We start from the raw sequence: 15,200 nt of genomic DNA on the forward strand, positions 1-15,200 counted from the left end.
TTATATATTAACCTGGGGCCTTTCCATCGATTCTATTCTATTCCATTCTATTCTATTCCATTCTATTCTATTCTATTCCATTATATTCTATTCCATTCAATTCTATATATATATATATATATATATATCTCTATATATATATATATCTCTCTCTCTCTCTCTCTCTCTCTCTCTCTCTCTCTCTCTCTCTGTCTCAAACACACACACACACACACATAATGACTTACTATGTCATAATAATGACTTACTCTCTCAGAATAATGACTTATTCTCATAATAAGGACTTACTATCTCTGAAGAATGACTTACTATCTCAGAATGACTTATAATCTCCGAATAATGACTTACTATCTATGAATAATGACTTACTCTCATAATAAGGACTTACTATCTCTGAAGAATGACTTACTATCTCTGAATAATGACACTATCTCATAATAAGGACTTACTATCTCATAATAATGTCTTACTCTCTCATAACTCCTAGTCAGATGTATTTATTTTGGTGGTGGGAACGAGCTTCCCATACTCTTCATATTCAATCAAAAATAATATTATGTGACACTTCTTAGCAAACCAGAGGGAAAGTGAACAAGTGTTTTTCTGGGCTTATTCTAACCAATCACTGAGCTCAAACGCAAGGCTCTCATAGCTCTCAACATAATTCTCCGCGTCGCTTCCATTGACATCGTTAGCCACTGAGACTGAGCATGAATCTCTGCGCATTATCTTGCCGGTGGCACTGAAAAGAAATTCACGTGGCAATATGGGGAGAATCAGTTACAGGGTTATAGGCCTCTGTTGGACCATATGCTGTGAATTGTGTGGAATACATACGACTGAAGGGCGTACAAAAGTATAGAATCAAATCCAAAAGTACACAGTATACTAATGGTACGCGGGAATAGTAGACAGTAGAATGAATAGTAGTAACCGTTACATATATTACTTTTTGATTCACGTTACATTTATTTGCTTTTTTATTAAGTTAATTGTGTATAAAGCAGACGAGTTTAATACAACAATTCCACATAGGAACATATCCAACAAGTAACTCTCTAAATAAATATATCGAATTTAAAAGGTTAGCTATACGGAACCACTTTTTTTAATCGATCAAGTAGGCAAATACTTGATCAATTAAATAAATTAGGTGTAATTTTATACGTTGTTCATAATAAACAGTGTAGTCTTACGTTTTTATGTTTTATGTTTTTTTAGCGTTTCAATGCCTTAATGTTGGTTAATCACGCCAATGATCAATTTCGTTATTATGGTATTATTCTGGTACTATATTTTAATAGTAGTTGTCGTCGTAGTAATTATTAGGAATATATGGTTATTACAATGTAATAATCTGCAATAACCCCATGAATTAATAATAGCGTGTAGTCCTTTAATGATATCATAATAGCCTGCCGCTTCAAGAAAATCGAATAAAATAAACTTGTTTTAATTTCTGCAGAGGAGGGATTTCATTTCGATAGCCTTGTTACCCTACAGCAATCATGAACAACACTATGTTCACCTTTGAGCACAAGGAAAACATTTATCAAACGGCAGTTAGAAACTAAGGAAAGTAGAAGAGCATTTTATTTCACGCAGAAATATAAAATATGAACCACATGCGTAAACTGAGATAAACGGTTTATTGCTATAAGGATCCATGTCAAATATTTACCTGGTGAAGTGAGGGCATAACGGCTCTAAAAAATAAATGGAAAAGGATCAATTTTACTCAAAAGAAGGACAATGTCTTAGGGCTATAGTTTGTGTTGATTTGTCTGTGCTATTTAGTACGTAGAATTCGAAAATCGAAAAAAAATATATAGGCTAAAACCAAAACAGTATCGGCACTTCTCAACAAATTTGGCACAATGTTTGCCAGGGCCACAACGAAAAGTCACATCCCACTCACTGGGTACACACTGGTTGAATCAACGATGTTTCCACGTCATTTTAATGAAATTACGTTGAAACAACGTGGAGAAGACATTGAATTGAGGTCTGTGCCCAGTGGTATTTTACATTCATCCATATAGGCTACAGGCTACATAATTTAAATATGCATCACAATGTGTTAGTGCTTATTTACATAGATGTAGGGCTCTCCTAAATATATATACATACATCAACTCAGAACAAAAATAAACTTCCCTTTTTCAGGACCCTGTCTTTCAAAGACAATTCGTAAACATCCAAATAACTTCATAGATCTTCATTGTAAAGGGTTAAAACACCATGCTTGTTCAATCAACCATAAACTATTTATTATTTTCAGTGACACCAAACGACAGTGGATTAACTGCCTTGTTCAGGGGCAGAATAACAGATCTGTGTACCTTATCAGCTAGGGGATTCGATCTTGCAACCTTCCGGTTACTAGTCCAACGGTCTAACAACTAGGCTACCTGCCGCCCCAGATGCACGAGTTGAAAGGTCGTTAAGACACTAACAGTTTACAGACGGTAGGCAATTAAGGTCACAGTTAGGAAAACTTAGGACACTAAAGAGGCCTTTCTACTGACTCTGAAAAACACCAAAAGAAAGATGCCCAGGGTCCCTGCTCATCGGCGTGAACGTGCCTTAGGCATGCTGCATGGAGGCATGAGGACTGCAGATGTGGCCAGGGCAATAAATTGCGATGTTCGTAGTGAGACGCCACAGACAGTGCTACAGGGAGACAGGACGGACAGCTGATCATCCTCGCAGTGGCAGAAAACGTGTAACAAAACCTGCACAGGATCTGAACATCACACCTGCGGGACAGGTACAGGATGGCAACAAAAACTTCCAGAGTTACACCAGGAACGTACAATTCCTCCATCAGTGATCAGACTGTCCGCAATAGGCTGAGAGAGGCTTGACTGAGAGTCAAGTTTTGTCTCACCAGGGGTGATGGTCGGATTTGCGTTTATCGTCGAAGGAATGAGCTTTACACCGAGGCCTGTACTCTGGAGCGGGATCGATTTGGAGGTGGAGGGTCCTTCATGGTCTGGGGCGGTGTGTCACAGCATCATGGGACTGAGCTTGTTGTCATTGCAGGCAATCTCAACCCTGTGCGTTACAGGGAAGACATCCTCCTCCCTCATGTGGTACCCTTCCTGCAGGCTCGTCCTGACATGGCCCTCCAGCATGACAATGCCACCAGCCATACTGCTCATTCTACGTGTGATTTCCTGCAAGACCGGAATGTCAGTGTTCTGCCATGGCCAGCGAAGAGCCCGAAACTCAATCCCATTGAGCACATCTGGGACCTGTTGGATCGGAGGGTGAGGTCTAGGGCCATTCCTCCCAGAAATGTCTGGGTACTTGCAGGTGCCTTGGTGGAAGAGTGGGGTAACATCTCACAGTAAAAACTGGCAAATCTGGTGCAGTCCATGAGGAGGAGATGCACTGCAGTACTTAATGCAGCTGGTGGCCACACCAGATACTGACTGTTACTTTTGATTTTGACCCCCGTTTGTTCAGGGACACATTATTCCATTTCTGTTAGTCACATGTCTGTGGAACTTGTTCAGTTTATGTCTCAGTTGTTGAATCTTGTTATGTTCATACAAATATTTACACATGTTAAATTCACTGAAAATGAATGCAGTTGACAGTGAGAGGACAATTCTTTTTTTTTTTGCTGAGTTTATATATATATTTATATATATATATTTATATCCGGTTAAATAAAAGGGGAAAATATAATTGACTCAGAGCGATTATCTCTCATGTGCACAAGATGTGCATTTATCAAAGCAGTCCTATTAACTCCTAATCAAATGAATGTCATGTGTTGTGTCTCCCTCGTGTTTACAAAGAAAACAAGAAAAAAATGTCCCTCTTGCTTGACCTCCCATTTTCCATCTCCATCTCTGTTGTCTGAATAATAACAGAGCTGGTTTGGCGCTGACTTTCACTAGTGTCGTGTGCAGAGGACTTTAGTGGGACCAGCAGTGGCATCGTCTGTAAAGCAACGGCATTTTGGTTCCTTACCCCGGTAAACCTTCAGGGGGATTTCTTTGCATTCATTTGTTCAGTCTTCTGCAAGTCTCTGGAAAACATCTACTTCGTTTTATAACCAACCCCAGATGCGGCAGTGTGTGTGAGAGTGTGTGTGAGAGTGTGTGTTCGCCAGTGCTTGAGAGAAAGGGTTCTTGCTGCAAGGGGAAAAGGAGAACGAAGAAACAAACGGTTTGGATTTTTTCAATTCAATTTTTTGCGGGGTGATTTTTTTTAGGAATGAACGCAGATACGTGCGTTTCATACTGTGATATGACATCCATAGATTCATATTATAACACGGCTTCGCCACACGGTAGGGATCAACAACCATCGGATCCCTTCAGAATATTCCAACCGAGTGAAACCAAATACAGCCCAACGTTCCTACCCAAAGGACAACAGGGTTACGAGGAGAAGTCTCGGAGTCCTTTCCAACAGGAGTGCCAGTCACTGGATGACGGCACAGAGGAGGGCAACAACTTCAACAAATACCACCTCTTCATGCAACGACCGACCTGCAAAACACCCCCGGAAGGCGAAAAACTCCACCAGGAAAGCGGAGGACACAACGACGCGCTCATCCCCTGCTATGGTGAGTTCCAAACGGTTCAACATCCCAAAGGTTCTTGAAACAAACGCGCTCAAAACTGGTGCCTTGACTAAAATCCAAACATCCTATTCATATTTGTACAGGTTCAAACATCCTATTCATATTTGTAACAGGTTCCACTCAAATAAAAAGTTATTCTTTAAATCTAATTTTGCGAGGCAACGAAAGCAAAATAAACGTTTCGGCGCTAGGCCATCGTCTGTCAATCAGCACCCGAACATACAAAAAAAGCAACGGATAGGTTACTGAACTAACAACCAGGAACCGTGTGGGCAAGGGGCCATAACAACATTTACAAATGTGCAGATTTTATGAGGCCAGAGTGTAACTGGAGTAAATTAGAGCGAACCCAGCATTTTATACAATCCCTTAAATCCTCCATCTATCAGGAAGACAGACGCATGCTATCTCTTAGAAACTACATGACCGTAGATATTTTATGAAACCACGTTGTTGGTTGAGCTCAATGCAATCATGACAAATAATGTTGAACGATTTCATTCTGGCATAGCCTTGCCTATTCTGTATGATTTTTTTTTGTTTGTTGTCTGAGTTGATATTTTGATGACTTGACCTCAACAGCATACGGTAGCCTAATAGTTTATGTTTGAATATCTACACTATACTTTCTTAACACATCAGCAAACATCATACATGAGGCTACCAACTTATCCAACTTATAGCACACGCTGTCACTTTTGTTCAACACAAGTAAGGGGAGCTAATTAGACTGTGATTATTTTTTAAGATTTTGAATGAGCTATAAGGTATAGCGTAGAGGATAGCGTAGAGGATAGCGTAGAGGATAGCGTAGAGGATCGCGTAGAGGATCGCGTAGAGGCTCCGACCAGTCTCTGAAATTTGACATTTAAGCAATAAACTGAAAACTATACGGTTCGATGATATATTGCACCACTTCTCACCAAAGGAATAGACTTCAACACACACACACACACACACACACACACACACACACACACACACACACACACACACACACAGCTATGTCTTACTATACTTGAGAGGACTTTTTGATTCCCATTCAAAACCCAAAACCTGACCCTAACTCTTACCCTCATTTGTACTCTAACCTTAACCTACATGTAATACATGTATCACTAGCCACTTTAAACTATGCCACTTTGTTTACATACTCATCTCATTTGTACATACTGTACTCGATACCATCTACTGTATCTTGCCTATGCTGCTCTGTACCATCACTCATTCATATATCCTTATGTACATATTCTTTATCCCCTTACACTGTGTACAAGACAGTAGTTTTGGAATTGTTAGTTAGATTACTTGTTGGTTATTACTGCATTGTCGGAACTAGAAGCACAAGCATTTCGCTACACTCGCATTAACATCTGCTAACCATGTGTATGTGACAAATAAAATTTGATTTGATTTGATTTGATTTTGATTTGATTTAACCCCTAAACCTAACCCTAACTCTTAACCCCTAAACCTAAACCTAACTCTTAACCCCTAAACCTATCCCTAACTCTAAGCCCTAAACCTAACCCTAACACTTTAGCCCTAAACCTAACCCTAACTCTTAGCCCTAAACCTAACCCTAACTCTTAGCCCTAAACCTAACCTCCAAATCCTAACCCCAGCTCTAACCCTTAACCTCATTTGTACTCTAACCTTAACCCCTAAACCTATCCCTAACTCTAAGCCCTAAACCTAACCCTAACACTTTAGCCCTAAACCTAACCCTAACTCTTAGCCCTAAACCTAACCCTAACTCTTAGCCCTAAACCTAACCTCCAAATCCTAACCCCAGCTCTAACCCTTAACCTCATTTGTACTCTAACCTTAACCCCTAAACCTAACCCTAACTCTTAACCCCTAAACCTAACCCTAACTCTTAGCCCTAAACCTAACCTCCAAACCCTAACCCTAGTTCTAACCCTAAACCTAACCTCCAAACCCTAACCCTAGTTCTAACCCTAAATCTAACCCCTAAGCCTAAAATATTTTTATTATAAGTGAAGACTGGTAAAATGTTCTCACTTCTCTGAAATGTAGTTGGTTTACTATTCTTGTGAGGACTTCTGGTACTACCAAGTGTAGTAAAACGTGTACACACACACACACACACGCACGCACGCGCGCACGCGCGCGCGCACACACACACACACACACACACACACACACACACACGCCGTGCATTGAGGCAAAAGGACAGGCATCAAGGTGTAAAGTATACATTTGAACAATCATACACGCATATGCATGCATTATGGTTGTGGTTAGACACACATTTGTAAATCACGGCCTGCCATCTAAAACCATTGTCTTTACAAGATCTAACGATAGGATAGGAACGCACGGGCCACCTGGCAGGGTTTAGTAAACGGATGTGGATGTCTTTTGGAAAGGATACATTTTTGCTCCCTTAAAGTGAGCAAAGTGTTCGTTTTCCCAATATCAAAAAAAAATGATATTGCTCCAGTTCAGTTACATGTATAAGATATTAACGAAGCAAACATTTAATAATAGACCCGGAGAATAGAAATCGTGTTTTATAATGACACAGATTTGAATTATGATTTTAATAATCTCTCGGCACTTGCGTTTAGGTCCTAAAACCATCAGGTCAAAATCCTACAGGCTAATGATTGAAATAAACTACAGTCTAAACTCGTTGTGCTAACTCTTTTCGCGCACGGCATAGATTTTTTTTTTGTGGGGGCAGAAATTAACCAACCCTACATGCTTTGTTTCGTACGCCACATTCTTATTAAATTCACTGACTGTATGGCACGGCTATGGACAGCTGAGGACGCGCGGATTTGACTTTCACCAAGGCCGCAGGACGCAAATTAAACCACAAGATACTTAATAACGTGGCGCTCTTTCGTGTTACACTGTGGTTCCAAGTTCATAGCAATTTAGAAGATTAGTTGTAGTAATATCATGACGACTCGATGGTGAACGCAGGATTAGGGCATAATGATAACGTAAATTAGCATAACACAGCGTAATGACTTTGGCAAGAGACGTGAATCATGTTCGAAACGGCAAAGAGTTGCGAATGCAATATAGGCCTACCATTTCCTGGATTGATGCCCTTCAGTATTAATAAAGTAAAACACACACACACACACACACATATATATATATATATATATATATATATATATATATATATATATATATATATATATATATAGCAAAACTGAAACTAAAATAATCTAGTTTTATGTTTAAACAGAGCCCAAAGAAAGGGAATAAAGGTATAATTATGCTCTCACATCGTTTACATATTTGTTCCAGAGAATAACGAGCATTTAAGCTATTTCATAGTGACTGTTATAAAGATGTAACGACACAGTTTGTGTTGCTGATCCAATGCGCGACCTTTGGAGTGGTTGTGTCTTTTACAAGGCAGGGGAGATTTTAAAGAGAAAGAACAGCCCGTTCATTAAATCTAGATGAAATCTGACTTTAACAAAGGAAAAGCCTTTTAAAACACCAAAAACAGAGACAGAAAACAATGATTATATCCTAATAATAATGTCATTTAGCGCCACATTATTATTATCATTATTATTATTATTAGTGGATCTATTTGCACAGGAATAATTTATTTATTGTCTCAAAATTTAACTTAATTTTTTTATCTTAATATTATTTTAAAGAAAAAGTAAACTCGAGCTAATTCCTAAAAGCAATAACTGCTGCGCGGACTATAGACCGTTACCAACTGAACTAGTGTATAATAACAATAATAATTTGGTTTAATTTGCATTTAATTTCCAATCGAAATTCAATAACGTCTAAAAGCGTGAATTCCAAATGACAAGCGGCAACATGACTTAGGGTACAAAAACTAACACCGAGGAGGATTGTATTATAACGAGTTTCTGCCGTAACTGCCAGCACACAACCAGGCCAAAATACACCCCATAAAGCGAAAAGTAAACTGGTTTTCCCGTGACTGCAAACAATGGGAGTCAGGCCTCTTATACCGAGTGAAATCGTTATCTCACTGTGTATAGTGTGTGTGTTTTATTTCCTCAAGGTGAGAGCCAAGGTTAGAGTACCCCTCCATCGAACGAAAACATCTGGCAAAGTCCAATGACACAGCGAACCGTTTAAACGGCGATCATTAAATGCAATACGTTTCCCGGAGGAGAGCTCTGTAATGTTATTCTATAAAATGTTACAGCCAGATAGATAGATAGCTTCGGGGAGGATATAGTGTTGGGAGGTTAGCTAAAGCCTCAGGCATCAACTGGCTTGTGTTATCATGTGAGGGGTTTTGGTAGTCTACTCACCGGGAGGAGATATTGCACAACCTCGTTGTATCGTAACTACATGCGCGTCAACGGTTTATTATGAGTGACATGGGAATGGTATGGTGCACTTTTCTAGTGTTGGAGGACAATGGGCATGCCTTTTTTTTAGTTCATTATGACACGTCTGCTAACACACACACACACACGCACACGCACTCGCACACGCACACGCACACACACACTCACACACACACACACACACACACACAAACACACGCACACACACAACATGAATTCTTGGCAGTGAAGGTGCAGTATATCCCCGCTATATTCACACCTATCTTGGAACACAGGCAGACAGCCGTCATGCTTAGGCAAAAATAAAAAATAAAATTCTCACAGTTGCCATTTAATGTGCTTTTCTACTTTCTGATTTAACAAGTCTTTATTACTGTTCATTGGCTTTGCTCTTTTCACATATTTCGGGAATATTTACAACGATTTACCTCTCCTTAGACACTGACCACAACAAATCAACTATATTGCTCGTCTTATACCAGGCATTATCATAATTTAACGAGGCCCGTTCACACCCACAGAGCATTTGCGCAAAATGGTAATAACGCTTCAGTGTTTTACGCAAAATAGTACGCGGCGTCATCTGGATATGTGGGCAACAAAAGTTCCACATTCACCTTCTGCTACCATTTCTGTCGAGCCGTCTACGCGTACAGTTTGACGCGTAGGTTCGATAAATCCAACAACTGCACCACACCGAACGCACTGCAACTGCCTCATGCAAACACAATGCTGCGAGGCAAACGCAGCGTTTTCATTGGAAATTAATGTAATTCTGTTGTACCAAAAATGCAACAGCGCTGTCGGTGTGATCGACGAGTAACACTACCAAAGATGTGGCCTTAGGCTTGGTCGTATACACGCGCTAAAGGCTAGTGCACTCAGGCAATGCATGGGACAACAGGACCACGGGACGTTATAGGAGCTATAGATGAAAACCTCTATGGTCTGTACCTTTGGGACTGTGAGCCTCAACCTATATAAACTTGTACCTGACCACAGACAACAATGACTGAGAGCAAACCATCGTGGAGCTGATGGCGTGCTAGCAGAGCAGGAGTCTGCAGGAATGTAGACCAGGCCGTACCCAGCCACACAGCACTACAGGAGAGTTAGCTACCCCCATTAATGCAAGCCAGATGTGTATTTGTGTGTTCCAAATGGCACCCTATTCCCTATACAGTGCGCTACTTTTAACCAGTGAATATAGGGTACTATATATAGGGAATAGGGTTCTATAGGGCTCTGGTCTAAAGTAGTGCACTATATAGGGAATAGGGTTCTATAGGGCTCTGGTCTAAAGTAGTGCACTATATAGGGAATAGGGTTCTATAGGGCTCTGGTTTAAAGTAGTGCACTATATAGGGAATAGGGTGCCATTTGGAATGCTGCCTGTAAATGACTTCTATAGTTATTATTTGAGACTCCACAACACGGTCCCTCCAAAGCCACAGAGTCTGTCAGATGGACCGTGAGATGACAGAGTGGGACTGGTGTACGTAACCCCGTTTCACCAATGCCCCCAAGTAAATAAACCAAACGTCAGAAATGGGTTTCGGGTTCTGGAGCGCCATTTTGAGTGATTAGGGAGAACGGTGTGTGAGTGTGTGTGTGTGTGTTTGTGTGTCTTGAGGGAGGGAGGGAGCTGGGGGGGGGGGGGGGGGGCAGGCGTGAGTAGGGTGAATGTTTACATTCACATATCGTCTTGCATCATGGGTCTCTGAGTTTTTTTCAGTACTTTGATGTGGGATAATGTTGTAGTTTTCAGCCGTATCTGGAGAAAGGTGAAGAAAATACTGGCATATCATGCCCTTTATTTTGTTTCAGGATTACTGACATTAAGCGTCTTCCAGAAGATACTTTCGATAACAAGTTAGTTAGCTCGTTGTGAACACTGCATCTGAGATCAACTGAGGGCTAAGTGAAACATCTGGATAACAGAGAGCTGATCTCCTCATCATAATGACATGACATGACTCTCACTTAGTGTAGTCTGGCAGCGGCTGTGGGAAAAGACTACACTACACACGGTTACTGTGTGATGCCGATGGTACACCTACCACAATGCCTTGTGTTCAGGGACTCAACGTCCTGACCTAGAGACCATTTATATGGTAATAAAACACATTATGAAAAAAATGACTTGAAGTGGAGGTTTTAGATGTAAGATTTTGACTAATCTTATTTATCTTGTTTTAAATGATTATGAGACGGTAGAATTCACCACAGATGGGTGTTTTCATCATTACATTCTGCACCGCTACGACTTGGAGGATTCACCACAGATGGGTGTTTTCATCATTACATTCTGCACCACTACGACTTGGAGGATACACCTCAGATGGGTGTTTTCATCATTACATTCTGCACCGCTACGACTTGGAGGATTCACCACAGATGGGTGTTTTCATCATTACATTCTGCACCACTACGACTTGGAGGACTCACCACAGATGTTGTCATAGAGTGGATATGTGTTTCTCAGCAGTAAAATAATATAACATCTCCTGGCTGTGTTGTGATGGCCTCCTGCCAGAGTTGGACACTGTGAATATGTGTTAGAAGAAGAACCAGGAAGTGATATCGCTGGTTATTTATGTGGTGATAGCGAACACATTGGATTGATAGTACTGAGAGACAGAGTAAGTGTCTGCATGGGAATATATTTGTGCCAAAATTATGTCCAATAGAAACAAACGATGGACAGTGTTCATGTCAAATGCACATAGTACATAGTCATGGGATACTGGTCACTTTAATAATGGAACACTGGTCACTTTATTAATGGAACACTGGTCACTTTATTAATGGAACACTAACACTAATAATGGAAATTGTTTAACTTGGGTCAAACGTTTCGGGTAGCCTTCCACAAGCTTCCCACAATAAGTTGGGTGAATTGTGGCCCATTCCTCCTGACAGAGCTGGTGTAACTGAATCAGGTTTGTAGGCTTCCTTGCTAGCACACGCTTTTTCATTTCTGCCCACAAATCTTCTATAGGATTGAGGTCAGGGCTTTGTGATGGCCACTCCAATAACTTGACTTTGTTGTTCTTAAGACATTTTGCCACAACTTTGGAAGTATGCTTGGTGTCATTGTCCATTTGGAAGACCAATTTGCGACCAAGCTTTAACTTCCTGACTGATGTCTTGAGATGTTGCTTCAATATATCCACATCATTTTCCTCCCTCGTGATGCCATCTATTTCGTGAAGTGCACCAGTCCCTCCTGCAGCAAAGCACCCCCACAACATGATGCTGCCACCCCCGTGCTTCACGGTTGGGATGGTGTTCTTCGGCTTGCAAGCCTCCTCCTTTTTCCTCCAAACATAACGATGGTCATTATGGCCAAACAGTTCTATTTTTGTCTCATCAGACCAGAGGACATTTCTCCAAAAAGTACGATCTTTGTAGTCTGACTTTTTTTTAATGGTGGTTTTGGAGCAGTGGCTTCTTCCTTGCTGAGCAGCCTTCCAGGTTATGTCGATATAGGACACGTTTTACTGTGGATATAGATACTTTTGTACCTGTTTCCTCCAACATCTTCACAAGGTCCTTTGCTGTTGTTCTGGGATTGATTTGCACTTTTCGCACCAAAGTACGTTCATCTCTAGAAGACAGAAAGCATCACCTTCCTGAGAGGTATGACGTCTGCGTGGTCCCATGGTGTTTATACTTGCATACAATTACTGTTTGTACAGATGAACGTGGTACCTTCAGGTGTTTGGAAATTGCTCCCAAGGATGATCCAGACTTGTGTAGGTTTACAACTTTTTTCTGAGGTCTTGGCTGATTTCTTTTAATTTCTTTTAATTTTCCCATGATGTCAAGCAAAGAGGCACTGAGTTTGAAGGTAGGCCTTGAAATACATCCACAGGTACACCTCCAATTGACTCAAATGATGTCAATTAGCCTACCAGAAGCTTCTAAAGCCATGACATAATATTCTGGAATTTTCCAAGCTGTTTAAAGGCACAGTCAACTTAGTGTATGTAAACTTCTGACCTACTGGAATTGTGATACGGTGAAATTATCTGTCTGTAAACAATTGTTGGAAAAATTACTTGTATCATGCACAAAGTAGATATCCTAAACGACTTTCCAAAACTATAGTTTGTTAACAAGACATTTGTGAAGTGGTTGAAAAACAAGTTTTAATGACTCCAACCTAAGGTGTATGTAAACTTCCGTCTTCAACTGTAAAAAAAATTATGAATTTATGAAAATCTAAAAAGGTAAATAGAAAACACTTCAACTATAGTTGCAAACAAAATAAATATAGATATAAATAAATATAGATATAAATAAATATAGATATAAATATATAATATATATTTTTAGGGGCTTGTCTGTTTTGCATGTTATTTTGGTATTAATACGTGTCACATATCAGTTTGCATTTGGTACCTTTAGCACCAACGAAACCCTCGATTCTCGACGGTGTAAATTGGGGCAAGGTATTTGCAGATGTAAGTTGTAACGGCAGCTGTTCTCTCCTTCCATCTTCGTGGTTCTTTGCCATATGCTGTGCTGCGGGCAAAAGCCTCTTTCAACGTCAGAGTCAGGGGGTTTGTTTTGAGCACGCGACTGTACTTTCTGGGGTCTCATCCGTAGACTCTCTCTGTCCTGTTTCACACGATTCCTTCGTAGGTGGTACAAGAGGTTAGTGGTGTTCGGGACCGGCCGGCGGCATATTTTGCAGAGGACGGATTTTGGTCCATGTAAGACTTTTCATACCCAAACCACGTCCATCCCTCTTTTAGGTATGAGCTCCGTGTCTCCGTGTGTCACGTTCACTCTCCTCCATGTTTTTGTTTGTGTTGCATTTTTTATTTCACACGGCACTGCCGCAAAAGCGACGTTCCAAAACGACGAAAAATATTGCCGTAAAGAGTGTGATTTGCGACACAACTAAATAAACGATAGAGCATAATATGAAACGATAAACGCTTTTCTATCGTCACACGATATATATCGTCATATCGCCCAGCCCAACCATATGTGTTATTTCATAGTTTTTATTTTTATTTTATTCTAAAATGTAGAAAATAGTAAAAAATAAGAAAAACCCTGGTGTGTCCAAACTTATGACTGTTATGACTATAAGTATTCAGACCCTTTGCTATGAGACTCAAAATGTAGCTCAGGTGCATCCTGTTTCCATTGATCATCCTAAGAAATGTTTCCACAACTTGATTGGAGTCCACCTGTGGTAAATACAATTGATTGGACATGATTTGGAAAGTCACACACTTGTCTATATAAGGTCCCACAGTTGACAGCGCATGTCAGAGCAAAAAAAACAAACTTTTTCTTATTGGAAGAAGTTTGGAACCACCAAGATTCTTCCTAGAGCTGGCTGGCCGCCCAGCCAAACTGAGCAATCGGGGGACAAGGGCCTTGGTTAGGGAGGAGACCAAGAACCCGATGGTCACTCTGATAGAGCTCCAGAGTTCCTCTGTGGAGATGAGAGAACCTTCCAGAAGGACAACCATCTCTGCAGCACTTCGCCAATCAAGCCTTTATGGTAGAGTGGCCAGACAGAATCCACTCCTCAGTAAATGACACATGACAGACCACTTGGAGTTTGCCAAAAGCCACCTAAAGGACTCAGACCATGAGAAACAAGATTCTCTGTGGGGATGTTTTTTAGTGGCAGGGACTGGGAGACTAGTCAGAATCGAGGGAAAGATGAATGGAGCAAAGCACAGAGAGATCAAATGTATTTATATAGCCCTTCGTACATCAGCTGATATCTCAAAATGCTGTACAGAAACCCAGCCTAAAACCCCAAACAGCAAGCAATGCAGGTGTAGAAGCACGGTGGCTAGGAAAAACTCCCTAGAAAGGCCAAAACCTAGGAAGAAACCTAGAGAGGAACCAGGCTATGTGGGGTGGCCAGTCCTCTTCTGGCTGTGCCGGGTGGAGATTATAACAGAACATGGCCAAGATGTTCAAATGTTCATAAATGACCAGCATGGTCCAATAATAATAAGGCAGAACAGTTGAAACTGGAGCAGCAGCACGGCCAGGTGGACTGGGAACAGCAAGGAGTCATCATGTCAGGTAGTCCTGAGGCATGGTCCTAGGGCTCAGGTCCTCCGAGAGAGAGAAAGAAAGAGAGAAAGAGAGAATTAGAGAGAGCATACTTAAATTCACACAGGACACCGAATAGATCCTTGATGAAAACCTGCTCCAAAGCGATCAGGACCTCAGACTGGGGCGATGGTTCACCTTCCAATAGGACAACGGCCCTAAGCACA

General features: G+C 40.9%; 1 protein-coding gene and 1 long non-coding RNA gene across 2 annotated transcripts in view; one reads left to right on the forward strand and one right to left on the reverse strand.

Annotated features, from left to right (window-relative positions):
• Nucleotides 1–3,838: 3,838 nt before the first annotated feature.
• The window catches only part of LOC110500713 (homeobox protein aristaless-like 4), a 46,035-nt gene continuing 34,673 nt past the window's right edge, over nucleotides 3,839–15,200 (forward strand). The window contains exon 1 of the mRNA XM_021578235.3: nucleotides 3,839–4,585. Coding sequence (XP_021433910.3) covers nucleotides 4,231–4,585 — 355 coding nt within the window. The 5' untranslated portion in view covers nucleotides 3,839–4,230. The remainder of the gene's footprint in view (nucleotides 4,586–15,200) is intronic.
• On the reverse strand, nucleotides 3,971–6,187 carry LOC149985319 (uncharacterized). The gene is made up of 2 exons (XR_016490164.1): nucleotides 6,044–6,187; nucleotides 3,971–5,700 (listed from the first exon to the last, which is right to left on the reverse strand). It is a non-coding gene; the product is annotated as an uncharacterized LOC149985319 (long non-coding RNA).

Source organism: Oncorhynchus mykiss, chromosome 2, assembly GCF_057628025.1.
Source record: "Oncorhynchus mykiss isolate SJ-2025 chromosome 2, ASM5762802v1, whole genome shotgun sequence".
Classification (NCBI taxonomy): Eukaryota; Metazoa; Chordata; class Actinopteri; order Salmoniformes; family Salmonidae; genus Oncorhynchus; species Oncorhynchus mykiss.